The sequence below is a fragment of the Schistocerca americana genome, chromosome 4, assembly GCF_021461395.2.
Source record: "Schistocerca americana isolate TAMUIC-IGC-003095 chromosome 4, iqSchAmer2.1, whole genome shotgun sequence".
NCBI classification, from domain to species: Eukaryota; Metazoa; Arthropoda; class Insecta; order Orthoptera; family Acrididae; genus Schistocerca; species Schistocerca americana.
Genome location: NC_060122.1, coordinates 694,097,845 through 694,114,449, shown reverse-complemented (window position 1 = coordinate 694,114,449; position 16,605 = coordinate 694,097,845). Strand labels below are relative to the sequence as shown.

General features: G+C 43.0%; 1 protein-coding gene across 1 annotated transcript in view; it reads right to left on the bottom strand.

The window, feature by feature from the left end:
• LOC124613713 (papilin) overlaps window positions 1–15,957 on the bottom strand; it is a 232,959-nt gene extending 217,002 nt beyond the window's left edge. The window contains exon 1 of the mRNA XM_047142433.1: window positions 15,800–15,957. Coding sequence (XP_046998389.1) covers window positions 15,800–15,957 — 158 coding nt within the window. The remainder of the gene's footprint in view (window positions 1–15,799) is intronic.
• Between the last annotated feature and the right edge of the window lie 648 nt (window positions 15,958–16,605).

The window sequence follows — 16,605 nt, the reverse complement described above, 5'->3', positions numbered from 1 at the left end:
CTAAACCCAAAATGAAAACGGAAATTGTAATTTTTGAGAACTTTTCTGGTGGCAAACAGCGGTTTTTCTCAGTACTTTAAGATGAACGTAAACAGTCTGAACTGCAAGAAACCAACTGCTTGAGCAATTGACATTTGTGGAGTTCGTGACGCCTGCTCCGTTCACCGCCGCCGCCTACCAAGTAATGGTGTGAGGTCTGAAGATGGTCAGTAAATGACCGAACCGTTAACCACAAAATAAAGGTTTCTTGTGATTGAGACTGGTTATGTTCATTCTAAAGGAAATTTTAGTTTTGAATTCACAAAACCGTACACATTGCTTTTAATCAGGTTCTCGATTCGACGCACGTTAGTTGACAAATGGGCGAGCAAGCGATGGGGCAAGTGAGTGAGCGAGTTCACCAGGGACACCCTTACGTCTATGTACAACTTACAACTCGTTCTAATGCAAAATTATAGTTTCATTGCGTCACTTATAATCCACAACAAGCTTCTATCTCTGTGTAGAATGTATTATCTAGTGAAATCGAACGAGTCTTTCTGAAATCTTTACTTCGTCGCCGTTTCTAGAAAACTGATGACTTCAGAAATGGATGTTAAAAGAGCACTGCCAGGAACAGAAGGGAACTGGAGTGATAGTAGGTGGAGGACAGAATAATTTTTCCCTTTTTAAGACATTACAGTCTTCATGTAAAGCCTACCACTGGATTTACTGCCCTGTCATTCTCTGTCAATCGTGTGTGTGTGTGTGTGTGTGTGTGTGTGTGTGTGTTTCTGGAGCTTAATGTTCCGCATCAGGTGCGAGGGTAAATGAAAACAAAAGTAAATTTCTAAATATAAAGCGGCTTGCTAACTTGCGCATTGAGTGGGCGAACCATGTTAATGAACACAAAGCTCTTGGAATGGCATTGACAACTTCCCTTTTAAAAATGATAGCAATAAATTGGCGGGAGGTGGCAAGAAAAATCAAGGGAGGTTTGATTGAAAACTGGCAACGTAGCATACACTAGTTGCAGAAAATACTGTTTATCAACACGTATATTTTATCCAAGGCCTCCTACATAACACAGGTTCTCCCCATTCCATCAATGATGACGAAGACGATCATGTCGACCATAGCAAAGTTCTTGTGGAAAGGGGAATTGTTTCGAGTGCCGGTGAAGACCGCAGTTTTAGATGCAAGCAATGGAGGAATGGATCTAACCGACATCAAGTCTAAAGCGATGGCATTGTATGTCAAACTAACATGGAGCATAATGTGTAATGATCCAGGGTGCATTACAGCAAAACTATACGATATTGTCAGGCCAGAAAGTGTACAGCCGCCGATAAATATACAAAAAGTCAGTTTTAAGCTGAAACGCATTAGGGAGTATTATCTTGAACTAAGTTATCTCAGCAAAAAGCTTTTAAACTTCAAAAACGTTACAGCAAAGGCGATTTTAGCTGAAAGACGGAAACATGAAAGGAAAAATAACAGAAACTAAATATGCTGGAACAGCATGAAATGTGATCTGGAAAAATATCAGTAGTGATGTTCTTTCGTCTGACGTGAGAACAGCGTGGTACAAGGTAGTCAATAACATCATCAGCACTAATGAGCGTCTCTTTGCCATCGGTTTAAGTGACACTAACCTCTGCAGCAAATGCAACCTCGTTGATAGTGTGCCTCATCGTTACACATGTGGAGATCGGATTATAAACTGGAGGTGGACCAGGGAGAAAATTGCTCAAATAACAAGAACTTCAGCAAACAATGTACCGACTAACATTTTCTTCAGACCAGAGGAAAGTTACTACCCTCAGGCAAGAAATAACGCAGAGATTTGGTTAATGGGCAAATACACGAGTTATGTTTTTAACAATATTGGGAGCGATGAACATATTGAATACAAGATGTATGTGGAAAATGAATTCGAGAAACTACTTAAATATCAGAATCACAATAAGAAATATGGTAACACGCTCCGAATTGTCTTCAACAGAACGGGTATAGGTTAGGAACTGGATTCCTAGTAGAGAGGGAATGGGTTGGGTCACGTTCCCGACCCTAACCTCACCTGCAAGTCACACATGGAAAATAAATCAGTAGGACAGCAGATACAAGGATATGGCGAGAAACATCTGGTGTCTGATATAAAGGAAGATCTTGAACTCCCTATAGATGCGTTTAGAAGGCTGGAACTGACAAAAATAACAAGGCGGTGAAGTATTTTGCGATGTCGCTGTTCGGGACTTCTCTTCTGTCCACGTAATTTACCCTGGAAGGAACACACATCAAGGATTTACTGAATGATTAGTTTGGGTCTGGGAAATGATGATGAGGAACCTCAGGCTGCAGAAGAAGAAAATGTGCATGCTGAACTGCCACCAGTTGAAGGTGACAGTGAAGGTGCTAAATTGTGCTACTGCTAAAGACTCATTCTTTGAATGCTGTAATTTATGACTGCAATTATCTGTCACCTTATTTATGTCATTTCATTGTAGCCATTTTTGTTACTGTTTTTGTGGAATGAAAAAAAAAGAATAAGTCATTCAATGGTGAAGTTATCAGCGACCTTACACATATTAAAAGAAATGAATGTGGATGAAATGACTAAATTGTTGTCACACAATGAGGAGGAAACCTATAAAAAAGACTTCATTCAATCACTTCCACCTCACTCTCTTTTATCTGCAAAATCACTCTATTTCACACGTCTTAAAACAACGGAGAAAGCGTGGAAGTTGCAATACCCGGTATCAAAACTAAAGTAAAACAACAGAGGAGGTAAAAAGGAACGCAGGGAAATGTGAATGGTCGACCACTTGCAAAATGCATGGGTGATCCAGTGAAATTAACGTCTTTACGGTCGTCTTTTCAGCTTAGCTGTTGAGTGGTTCAGCTATCAGCTTTCAAAGAACTATTACCGCATGTAATATTGTCTCAGGAAAGGACACCAATAAATGCCAGAACGGGCATCTCAAATAGAGTGTCTAGTACGAAAGGGTACTACCAGCTCCATTAGTTATGGAATTACAAGAGTTCGTTTAGCAATAACGTTCATTGTTCAGTAACACACTCGTAGTGGGTCATGGCGGCGATTCGGTGGCGTGCGTTGGGCACAAGGTGACAGTAGCTGTATCGGTATAAAATATAGCAGCATTCTTGTCCCTTGGCAGCGCACATATGCACGTCGGTTGAGTGCTGACTCAACGAAGTGGCAGAGGATGCTTTAGCCTTGGACACGTAAGACTTAGGTCTGGCATCCTGTGGGTGGCAGGTATGTGCTCTGGACATTCAGCCGTTGCAGCGGTCGGTCAGGCGTGCCGTGTGTTAGTGTACTGGTGTGCTGGCACCAAACCCAGGTCGCCTTCATGACATCCAGAGAGTAGATGGTCATCCTAGAGGTGACCATCTTCTGGTGCCACCAGCATAAGCCCTGCTACTATTAGCTCTAGAAGTGGTTTCTAATCGAGCAGCTTCCAAATGATGCGGGTACATTTAGTCGAAGATGACTGGTCCAAATGCGACCTATGACTAGCCTAGACTATGTGTCAGCGTCAGCAATAGTAACCCTCTCTTGATGGCATCAGCGTGAGCCCTAATACCAGCAGCTCTAGCAGTGGCTTGCAGACTAGCAGCTCGCAGATAATGCAATTGGATCTAGTCGAAGGTGATTGGCCCACATGGGACGAACTGCTGGCATGAACTACATGTCATCGTCAGCAGTTGTGCCCCTTTTGGTGGCATCAGCTGAAGCCCAGCTACCAAAAGCTCCAGCAGTGTCTTGTAGATTAGTGGCTAGCAGGTGCTGCGATTGAGTATAGTCAAAGCTGATTGGCCCATGTGGGAGCAAAGGCTGGCATGGAGTATGTCAGCGCCAGCAGTGCGATCCCCTTTCAGTGGCACCAGTTCGAGCCCTACTGTCATCAGCTCTTGCAGTGGCTTGTAGACCAGCAGGTAGTTGGTGATACACCTGATGTAATCTCATCTGATTGGTCCACATGAAACCAACGTCTGGTGTGGAGTATGTGTCGGTGTTCGCAGTAATCGAAGGACAGGTACTTTTCTGAACTGAGTGGTATTTGTAGTTGTCCTGCCCAGATTTTTTTTTTTGTTTTTTTTTTTTTTGAGAATGCCACCTCTGGCCACTTAGGTGGCCAATGCAGTGCAGCGTCGGGACACAGCATGAGGAAATTCAGCTCGCCACTGCGGTGGACTGGATTCTTGTACCAGGTTGTGCATGCAGTATCGCAGCCTCAACGGCAGAATTTCGTAAGACAGTTGACTTGCCCGCCTCTCCACCGGTTGTGAAGTACGCATGGATGGCTGTTCCCTCGCAAATGAAACGTTTCACAACTTGATGGTGACTTCCCCATGGAAAGTCATTACTAAGGTTGTTAAGCTATTCAACACTGCTTATTTCACAGAAGCTATTAACAGAATTCTAATTAATGAATTTATATTAATGTAGGCTCGGAAATTACGAAATCACTCTGTTTAACGAGCTACAGTGAAACCGCCAGATCGCGTTAGTTTCACAGATCACGATAAAATTGAAAAATATCTTGCTCAATCTGCAGCACTTAAACTCTTACCTACTTAAGTTCCCAAAGCATGAAGTGATGAGCACGCGTCGGAGTATCTTAAAGAACAACCGGTGTTCCTATTACGCTAAAACATTACCATGGCAGTTTTGTATGAAACGTTAGGCTAAAGTGAGACTATACGTGTAAAACAAAAAATCCACAGAACCAAGGATTTAACAAGATCAGTTTCGAAATAGATTATGGCTGAAAAGGAAGCACATAACCATCAAGAAGAATTATGGCAACTAAGGAAAGAAAGGCGCTCGGAGTTGTTGAGATTGAACGTAACTTTAATTCCTGTAAAAAATTATAAGCTGATTCTGACACCTGTGACGTCAGCTCAGGTTTCTGAAGGAGTCGTAGTGGTTCATACAATATTTACGAACTACTATATGATGGAACAGTGTTTTGCAAGTCACGTGGTAGCATAAGGAATGTTCAAACGTTGAATGAGGAAAATATGTCTATGATTTTCGCCATTTTCGAGTTATATTAGTTTTCGGCACAATAAGCTGATTTCATTAATTAATGTACTGTTTCATACAGTGTAAGAATAAAAATGAGTTCTCTTTTAATTGAACTATCATCGATCCCCATGGTGAAAGTGATCTTTCCTCAGTACAGGAAGAGGATTACACCTCTATATTAATTTTTGAAAGCTACGCGATAACCATGAGTATACTAAAATAGTATTTACAGAAGTGAGTACAGTACAGCAAACGGCAGTTATATTTAGACTGATAAGGAATAACATCATGACCGCTGTCCACAGCGAGACTGAATGCAGTCTGGTGGCGTTTTGAGCAAGTGACTCAGTAACTAAAAGATGTAAGCGGAAAATAGACGAATGGGAAGCTGTTTTAGCGGTGGTAAGGGCCACAAATGGAGAAATTCACTAAATCGTCTTGCAGCCCCTGAAAACAAGGGTCTTGTCACGGAAAAGTGCATCGACTTTACGCTTGCTGACGTCGTGAACACCTGCGGGAAGCGGTTGAAGAATGATGAAATCACAGGTGGGACAAAGTGTTGAAAGTTCGCTTTTCATCACAGAAAGTGAGGGCCGAGGCTTGACTCGTTCGTAACGCCGGAAAGGAAGCGAGTTGTGGCAGATCTGACAACATATCTGGCAGCCGTGGAACAAGGCAGGCAGGTAACGCAGTATTTCTCCATTTCCGAAAAGCATTTGACTCAGTACCAGACCTAAGCTTGTTATCAAAAGTACGATCATATCGGGTATCAGACGAAATTTGTAAGTGGATTGAAGGTTTATTGGTAGGGAAGACGCAGCGTGTCGTCTAGGGCGGAGAGACACCGACAGATGTAGAAGTAACTTCGTGTGTGCGCCTGTGGAGCGTTCAAACGGTTCAAATGGCTCTGAGCACTATGGGACTTAACAGCTGTGGTCATCAGTCCCCTAGAACTTAGAACTACTTAAACCTAACTAACCTAAGGACATCACACACATCCATGACCGAGGCAGGATTCGAACCTGCGACCGTAGCAGTCGCGCGGCTCCGGACTGCGCGCCTAGAACCACGAGACCACCGCGGCCGGCTCTGTGGAGCGTGTTGGGTCCCTTGCTGCTCAGTATAATAATGATCTTGGGAACAGTGTTAGTAGTAACCTCAGACTTTTCGCAGATAATGCGGCTATCTAGAGAGACCTACAAACTGAATAAAGCTGTACAAGTATTTAGGCTGATCTTTATAAGGTTTGAAGGTAAATTAAATGAAATTATGTGATTCCACAGACCTTTTCAAGTCTCAGACACCTATGATGTATAAATGTGGATTGAAGCGAAGAATGAAATTTTTTACCAAGACCAGGATTCGAACATCATAGATTTCAAAGTGGCGGAAAGACTGGTAACTTGTTTTAAATCTTCAGAAATTTATAACTGTGCATTTCACAAAACGAGAAATCATAGCAGTTACGAATACAACATCGGAAGTAACCTATACAAATACCTTGGTGTAACACTTAGTGGGGACATGAAATGGTACGATCACTTAGGCTCAGTCGTCGGTAAAGCATATAGCACATTTACTTTTATTTGCAGAATACCAGAAAAAATAAGTCTACAGCCGCGCGGGATTAGACGAGCGGTCTAAGGCGCTGCAGTCATGCACTGTGCGGCTGGTCCCGGCGGAGGTTCGAATCCTCCCTCGGGCATGGGTGTGTGTGTTTATCCTTAGGATAATTTAGGTTAAGTAGTGTATAAGCTTAGGGACTGATGACGTTAGCAATTAAGTCCCATAACATTTCACACACACACATTTGAATAAGTCTACAAAGGAATCAGTTACAAATCAATCTTGCGTCCCATCCTGGAATTCTGCTCAAGTGTGTGGGACCCGTACCGTTTCGGACTAGCAGGGGATACTGAACGTATACAGAGAAGGGCACCACCAATTGTCACAGAGTTGTCTGATGCGCGAGAGAGTGTCACAGACATAATAAAAGAACAGAACCGGCGGACTGTTGAAAATAGACGGAAACTATCCAGAGAAAGCCTGCTAACAAAGTTTCAAGAACCGACAGTAAATTATGACTTTAGGAATATAATGCAACTACCGACGCATCGCTCCCAAAGGGACCGTGAAGACAAGATTAGATTAATTACAGTACAAATACAGGCATTTAAACAGTCTCTCTTCCCGCGCTTTATACGGTAATGGAAGGGAAAAAGCGCTAATAACTGGTGCTGTGCGACGTACCGTCAGTCATGCAATTCACAGTTTTTCATAGATCACAGGTGCAGATTTAGCAGTAGGAACAGGTGTTTCGGAGCACACCGTTCAGCGCACATTGGCGAACACGGGACTGCGCTGGAGACTACCCTCACCCTTTCCCATGCAGTGCACACAACATCATCAGTTACGATTTCAGTGGGCACGGGATCGTCGTGACTATGACGTAGATCAATGTACACGTGTCATGTGGTCAGATAAATCAAGTTCCTTCTGACACCAGGTCGACTGTCATGATAGAGGTCGATTGTCATGACACAGGTCTTTGTCATGTCCAGGTACGTCGTCGTACACACGAATGGCCACCCGAAAAATGCACCACGGCACAAAGGTAGGAACAGTGGGACGATACTATGCTATGCCGACCAGTGGTAGCCACTTAAGTAACAATGACAGCAATGGACTACGTTGACATTATTGTAGATCCCCACAACCTTTCCCGTTTGATGCCATCTTCTGACTTCGATGGCATCTTCCAGCAAGACCATAGTCACGCTACAATAGTTTGAGAAGCATGACAGTGAACACACGTTGATGACATACCCACCAATTCATCTGATGTGGACACGACAAAACATATTTTAGAAGCTATCAGGCTCCAGCTCTGTATTCACAAACCACTAGCCAGCAATTTAAGGCTTTTGCCTGAGCTGTGCGTTGACAACTATCGCCACAAACCACCAAAAGTGCATCAAGGACCTACCAAATCAGTGCCATCTAGAATCTACTCTGTATTGTTTTCCAAAAGTGGACTAACACTCTATTAAGCAGGCTGTAATAATGTTTTCACTCCTCGGTCTATATATACAAAGAAAAAAGTAACTACTTCTAAAAATGAATTTATTAAATATGTTTAACCGTTAACGTCATCAAATAGTCCCATCCCATCTGTCCTGTATCATTCTACATCTACATTTACATGTACATGGACACTCTGCAAATCACATTTAAGTGCCTGGCAGAGGGTTCATCCAACCACTTTCACAATTCTCTATTATTCCAATCTCGTATAGCGCGTGGAAAGAAAGAACACCTATATCTTTCCGTACGATTTCTGATTTCCCTTCTTTTATCGTGGTGATCGCTTCTCCCTATGTAGGTCGGTGTCAACAAAATATTTTCGCGTTAGGAGGAGAAAGTTGATGATTGGAATTTCATGAGAAGATTCCGTCGCAACGAAAAACGCCTTTCTTTTAATCATGTCCAGCCCAAATCCTGCATCATTTCTGTGACACTCTCTCCCATATTTCGCGATAATGCAAAACGTGCTGCCTTCTTTGAACTCTTTCGATGTACTCCGTCGCTTATATCTGGTAAGGATCCCACACCGTGCAGCAGTATTCTAAATGAGGCGGACAAGCATGGTGTAGGCAATCTCCTTAGTAGATCTCTTACAATTTCCAAGTGTCCTGCCAATAGAACGTAGTCTTTGGTTAGCCTTCCCCACAACATTATCTATGTGTTCCTTCCAATTTAAGCTGTTCGTAATTGTAATACCTAGGTATTTAGTTGAATTTACGGCTTTTAGATTAGACTGATTTATCGTATAACTGAAGTTTAACGAATTCCGTTTAGCATTCATGTCTATGACCTCACACTTTTCGTTATTTGGAGTCAACTGCCACTTTTTGCAAAATTCAGATATCTTTTCTAAATTGTTTTGTAATTATTTTGATATTCTGATGACTTTTTTCCGTCAATTTCTAGTAACTGTGACTCCTGTGACAGGAAATCACAAATCCAGTCTTATAACTGAGACGATATTCCATAACCACGCAATTTCACTACAAGCCGCTTGTGTGGTACAGTGTCAAAAGCCTTCCAGAAATCCAGAAATACGCAATCGATGTAAAATCCCTTGTCAATAGCACTCAACACTTCATGTGAATAAAGAGTTCTTGTGTTTCACAGGAACGATGTTTTCTAAACCCATGTTGACTGTGTGTCAATAGACAGTTTTCATCGAGGTAATTCATAATGTTTGAACACTATATATGTTCAAAAATCCTGCTGCATCTTTACATTAATGATATGGGCCTGTAACTTAGTGGATTACTCCTACTACCTTTCTTGAATATTGATGTGACCTGTGCAACTTTCCATTAAGCTGTTGACGCTCGGAAGTTATCTGCAGTGTAAACTTCCACAATGTGCCGCCTCTTCTCCGAGTCTGGAGAGGATTACTACAGGATGATGACGTCATTCAGTTAGCAAATGTGTCTGTTATAGCTGCTATTTCCAACCGGATATGTGTGAAGAGTAGAGCAGCCCTTTGACGTTCTGGGTATTTACAGATGGGTCATTATTCGAGTGGAAGCCTTTCCTTTGAAGTTTCATTTTTGTGCGTCACCCGGTCGAACGTTTTTAAACAGAATTAATTAATAAATCACGCTCAAACTAAAATTAATTACGATGAAATTTATTGCTGTTGGAAAAATAAATAATGAAGCACGAGCCTCGAGTCATTTTATTTCATTTCCAGTAGCTTCATAAATTACATCTTGTTGCATTAGCGAGAACACATATACGCAGCCAATTGCGCATTGATATCGTAATAAAAGGTTACTTGGCCTCATTACCATTACAATAATGCTTCAGCATCAGATCCGCACTGCAGTTCGTTATTAACATCGTACAATTTCCAGGCGCCATGAACATCTATTTGTGCTCTTTATTGAGCCAGACCTCTTAGTGTAATTGGAAGCCCAGCGATAGTGGCTTTATGAGAGAGATCTGAGAAAAACTAGTTTTTAGAAAAAAGTAAAGTAATTCACCATATCTTTTTCCCGTACGTCTCATATTTAATCGAAACTACTTAATCTAATCTAATAACCCATACATTCGATTACCCAGATTTTATAGCAAATGTTTCTTGCGAAAAACGATATGTTACTACAAAATCGAAAGAAGAACTTTGTTTCGCATTTAGCTTTGGTGTTTATCGAGTCAGGATCCTAAAACATAAATTCTGGTATACTGAGTTAGCTAAACTCAGTGATAAAGTGGTTAGCAGAATTGGGACTTGATCCTAGACCCTTACTGTGTGCGGATAATGCCATCTCACAAGTAATAGATAAACTGGAAACTGTGTTCATGGGACAACCAGTGTGTTGTGTGCCCATATAGCTCAGTGACATAGTACACAGAATGCTTCTTAAATACGCCATTTGGTAAATTATTTATCTTCCAATGCAAAATTCAACCACCTACATTACTTTGAATTGCGTACAAAACTTCTTTACCCAAATTTTAATAGATAAGTGCCACATCCTCTACTAATTAATTTGTCAGCATTAGTCCCACTGCATTTTCATATAACGTTGGGTCTGTACACACCACAGTTCTGTGTAATGTGAGTTAATGTATAATTTAAAGGAGAATACAAATAATACGTAAAATACACTGATGTGCAAAACTCAAGGAAGAAAACAACTTTCGCATGATATGTCACTGCAATGTACCATACACTCCTGGAAATGGGAAAAAGAACACATTGACACCGGTGCGTCAGACCCACCATACTTGCTCCGGACACTGCGAGAGGGCTGTACAAGCAATGATCACATGCACGGCACAGCGGACACACCAGGAACCGCGGTGTTGGCCGTCGAATGGCGCTAGCTGCGCAGCATTTGTGCACCGCCGCCGTCAGTGTCAGCCAGTTTGCCGTGGCATACGGAGTTCCATCGCAGTCTTTAACACTGGTAGCATGCCGCGACAGCGTGGACGTGAACCGTATGTGCAGTTGACGGACTTTGAGCGAGGGCGTATAGTGGGCATGCGGGAGGCCGGGTGGACGTACCGCCGAATTGCTCAACACGTGGGGCGTGAGGTCTCCACAGTACATCGATGTTGTCGCCAGTGGTCGGCGGAAGGTGCACGTGCCCGTCGACCTGGGACCGGACCGCAGCGACGCACGGATGCACGCCAAGACCGTAGGATCCTACACAGTGCCGTAGGGGACCGCACCGCCACTTCCCAGCAAATTAGGGACACTGTTGCTCCTGGGGTATCGGCGAGGACCATTCGCAACCGTCTCCATGAAGCTGGGCTACGGTCCCGCACACCGTTAGGCCGTCTTCCGCTCACGCCCCAACATCGTGCAGCCCGCCTCCAGTGGTGTCGCGACAGGCGTGAATGGAGGGACGAATGGAGACGTGTCGTCTTCAGCGATGAGAGTCGCTTCTGCCTTCGTGCCAATGATGATCGTATGCGTGTTTGGCGCCGTGCAGGTGAGCGCCACAATGAGGACTGCATACGACCGGGGCACACAGGGCCAACACCCGGCATCATGGTGTGGGGAGCGATCTCCTACACTGGCCGTACACCACTGGTGATCGTCGAGGGGACACTGAATAGTGCACGGTACATCCAAACCGTCATCGAACCCATCGTTCTACCATTCCTAGACCGGCAAGGGAACTTGCTGTTCCAACAGGACAATGCACGTCCGCATGTATCCCGTGCCACCCAACGTGCTCTAGAAGGTGTAAGTCAACTACCCTGGCCAGCAAGATCTCCGGATCTGTCCCCCATTGAGCATGTTTGGGACTGGATGAAGCGTCGTCTCACGCGGTCTGCACGTCCAGCACGAACGCTGGTCCAACTGAGGCGCCAGGTGGAAATGGCATGGCAAGCCGTTCCACAGGACTACATCCAGCATCTCTACGATCGTCTCCATGGGAGAATAGCAGCCTGCATTGCTGCGAAAGGTGGATATACACTGTACTAGTGCCGACATTGTGCATGCTCTGTTGCCTGTGTCTATGTGCCTGTGGTTCTGTCAGTGTGATCATGTGATGTATCTGACCCCAGGAATGTGTCAATAAAGTTTCCCCTTCCTGGGACAATGAATTCACGGTGTTCTTATTTCAATTTCCAGGAGTGTATATCGATTAATCTTGGACCATACATAGAAAGAACTTCTACAGTATAGTACAAAAGATAACTGAAAGAAATACGCAATGAGACGAACAGAAATGACTTTTGCATGCAAAGACAATAATTACGCTGAAGTTATCGCGATTTATGATGGTGCCCTGAAGATTACAAAAGGCGGGACATGGTTCTCAACAGCGCGTATTATTACTGTGGTGTCACCGCCAGACACCACACTTGCTAGGTGGTAGCCTTTAAATCGGCCGCGGTCCATTAGTATACGTCGGACCCGCGTGTCGCCACTGTCAGTAATTGCTGACCGAGCGCCACCACACGGCAGGTCTAGAGAGACGTACTGGCACTCGCCCAGTTGTACAGCCGACGTTCATAGCAATGGTTCACTGACAACTACGCTCTCATTTGCCGAGACGATAGTTAGCATAGCCTTCAGCTACATTTGCTACGACCTAGCAAGGCGCCGTATTCAATTGATATTGAGATTCTATTAATGTATCATCAAGAGCGATGTTCTACAAATGTGGATTAAAGTTAAGTATTCCAGAAGCTACGTAATTTTCTTTATAGCTTTCATTCCGTATCCTGTTTCAGGCCTCACGCCAGCCTGCGTGAGTTTAAGCGCGTGCCTTTCGGCTTCCTCTCATTGTGTCTAGGCTGTCTTGTCTAGACACAACAATTACTATGGACGGAAACGCATACTCTACAGCGTGATCCCATGCTGAGCACAATGGTGGTAAGGCTTTCCTGTGGTAGGGCACTCCGTGCGCCTATCAGCACGATTCACAACTACTGTATGGCTGTGGGTACATATGGACGTGCTGCATTACGTCCCCTCAACGCATCCCCCACGTGCTCGCGGAAATTTAACTAGGTGTAATGGGCAGGCCAGTCCATTCCCCGAATATCGTATCATTCCAACAGTTCCCCCATATGTGCATTTCGATGCGGTTGCGCGGTGTCGTCCATAAAAACAGAACCTAAAGCTCTCCTGATAACAGAGGGAACACGTAATGCGTCCAGGAACGCAGTCGAACGTAATAATTTTGTTGGTCCAAGTGTTATGAAGTGGGAAGACATAATGTTATGTGGGCTTCCTGACCTGCAAATCTTTGAACACTGTACTCCCACTGCTCACCGTTAACATGAAACTATACTCCTTCTCCATTTGGGTCTTTCCAAGGGTGCATTTGGTCCTGATTTCAGCCATACAGCTGACAGTACCCTCGTCAGTTGTCCGGTATTCTCTAGGTTCCATGAATTCCACTTCAAGAAAAGCGTTACTGGTGGAAGCAATTTAAACGTTGCTGGGTGTTTCCAGGTCTGTTACCAAAGAAGTTCATTTTTTGTAAGGCCACAGCGTCAACAGCACCACAGAGTACTCGATAGGTTTATGACCGTGCTGTGTCCAACGCAGATATCCGCATGGATTTCTACAATGAACAGCTTCAGTCCATCACCTGACACACTGTACGCTGAAGTTCCAAATTTTTCTACTTGGATATGTTACTGTTACTCATAACCTCGTACCGAATGCCTTCACAAGTTCTTCTATTATCATATAATGAATCACATCCACTCGAACAGACAGACCTTACCCAGTATCTACTCGGGGTGCTTCAGATGCGTTAACGTACAATCCAAACATTACAAGTGTATCATGAAATAAGACATACGCCTACGCCACAAGTAATAAGGAAGGGTGCCCGATTATCGGATAGTTTCCACTTATCTGATAGTAATGCTTCTGATCAAATAACTATAGTAGTCTGTCGGAGATGGCAGAAACTGTTAATTATTGGTCCGCTGAGACGCCATTTTGAGTTTTGCTGCAGTACGAAGCGTGCTTTCTGATGAAGTGGTTGCCTGAGTGAATTTGGAGTTTAGAAATATTTTGCCGAGTTCACTATACGCGCAGACATCGACTAAATGTAAGTGTATACGGTTTTATGTTATATATACTGGGAAATAGTTCGAAATAATTCGTTTGTTAAATTATGTCTTCGCTATATGCTGGTCTTTCCTTTCAAGCGTGGGTTCCATTTATCGAATAGTGGGAGGGTTCTAACTATCGGATATCCGATTGTTGGCTTAGGTTTTTTTTTTACTGACGTTATATTTATTTTGCAGATGTCACTATGGAAACCAATCAAGAAAAGGAAACAGTGGGACCCGCAAGCAATGTTAGAAGCAGTAAATGTGGTTAGAGAGAAGAAATGTGGATATTTAAAAGCAGCAAAAACCTACCACGTTCCCAAATCAATCACAGAAGACTATGTACAGAACTAAACTGAAAATGTTGAAAGTTTGGTTAAAAAAAAAAAAAAGAAAGAAAGAAAAGAAACAAAACAGGAAAATTTTGTGTGTTACGAAAGGACTAGGATGAAGAATTGGTACGTTATTGTAAAGCAATGAAAAGTAGGTGTTTTGGTTTATTATCATGTGACGTAAGGCAATTTGCTTTATAATCAGCAGTGAGAAACGACATCGAACATCCGTTCACTCTTTCAAAAGGAGCAGCGGGAAAAAAATGTCTCAGAAATTTTATAAGATCAGAGTCCGTTTCTTTGGCTAGAGCTAAAGGTTTTTCAAAGTAAAACGTTGATTCCCTTTTCGACCTTCTGGAACCTGAGCTAGAAAAGATCGGTTTCAATCCTGCCAAAGTGTATAACGTAGATGAAACGGGAATAATCCTTGTTCAAAAGCGACGTAAAAAAGGTATTAGTTTAAAGGGTAAAAAGTAGGTAGGGAGTTTGTCATCACAAGAAAGAGGATCCCTGATGACACTGATAACTTGCATGAGTGCAGCTGGCATGTTTGTTCCGCTGCTGAGTGTCCTTCCTCTTACAAATATGAAAGCAGAATTGCTGAAGGTTGGTCCTCCAGGAACAGTTGCAAGCTGTCACCCTTCAGGGTAGATTCAGCTCCATATTTTTATAGAATTGTTCAAGAACTTCTTACGGTTTACAAAACCATCTACGGACAGCCTTGATATATTGATATTGGATGGATATTTCTCCCACACGAGGAACATCGACGTGATGGAGCTATCTCGGAAAAATCGTCTAATAATCGTGTGTCTGCCACTACATACAACACACAAACTCCAGCCATTACAAGTAGCTTTCATGGGACCATTCAAAACATATTACAGCTACGAAACTGAGTCCTGGATGTCTGACCATCCCTTTAGGGTAGTTACACTATACCAAGTCGGGGAATTGATGGGGAAGGCGTATGCTAAGTGGGCAGATATTGAAATTGCGATGAGTGGTTTCAAAAAGTGCGGCATAGTCCCATTTAACATGAATGTTTTTTCAGAACTGGACTGCATCCTATTGGGCGATGGGTTCGAAAATAATCGTGACAATGATCCTGAACTTCGGGAGCCCAGCCAAATGAAAAAAAAATTGTTTCACCTTTCCACCTGCGTCCACCTCCAACAGTCAGCCAAACAAATGCAACAGCACGTTCCACTGGTAAAGCCGTTACATCACTAGCTCGCCTTTCAAGAAAAAGCTTGAAGAAAAGTTGCAATGACAAGGCCTAGCAGATAAGCCTAGGGTTAAACCAGGTCCGTCAAACACAAAGTAAGCCACAGCCCAGTCAGAACGTTCATCTTCGGAAAGGTCAACAGCTTCAGCATCAAGAACACCTGCAACAACATGGAAAAAAGGAAACAGAAGACAGCGTTTCTCATCTTCCTCCTCATCTGAAGATGATTGTGCTCCTGACGAAGACATTGCGGATGAGGAGTGCCTATAGTGCAATACGCTTACAAATTAGACACAAGTGGCGAACAGTGGATCCGTTGCAGAAAATGTCTTCGTTTGGTGCATGAATTGTGTTCTGGCGTTGCCAACAAGTGTTGGAAAGCATTTGTATGTGATCACTGTAATACATTAAGCAAGTAATGCATGGTAAACGAATGAATAACGTTTTTATGCTATGTAAGTAGGGTTTTTGTTTGCTATCTATTAAAAATACTTAAAAGATATAGTATGTTTCTTCTTACATCGAATTGTACTTGATCCTGACTACTATCCGATAATAGGAACCCGAATTTATAATCACCAAAATATCCATAAATCTGATAATGTACAAGTTGTGATCAAAATAATATCAATAATGTAAGCCTTCGTAATATTTTACTGGGATGCTTGTTGCATGATAAAGCGTATTTTATTCTAACATAGTGTGAAAATAAGTACGTCAAATATAATCATAAAGAAAAGAACCGGGCACACTCCCCTATGTACGTTGTACGCCGACCGATTATTTCTCCAGAAAGAAGGGGATCATAGGAAGTAGCAGTCATAAGGAACAGCACGAGAAAGACATTTCTGTGTCTGTCATCGTAATTAAAATTGCAGCTACTGCAGTGTTTACTG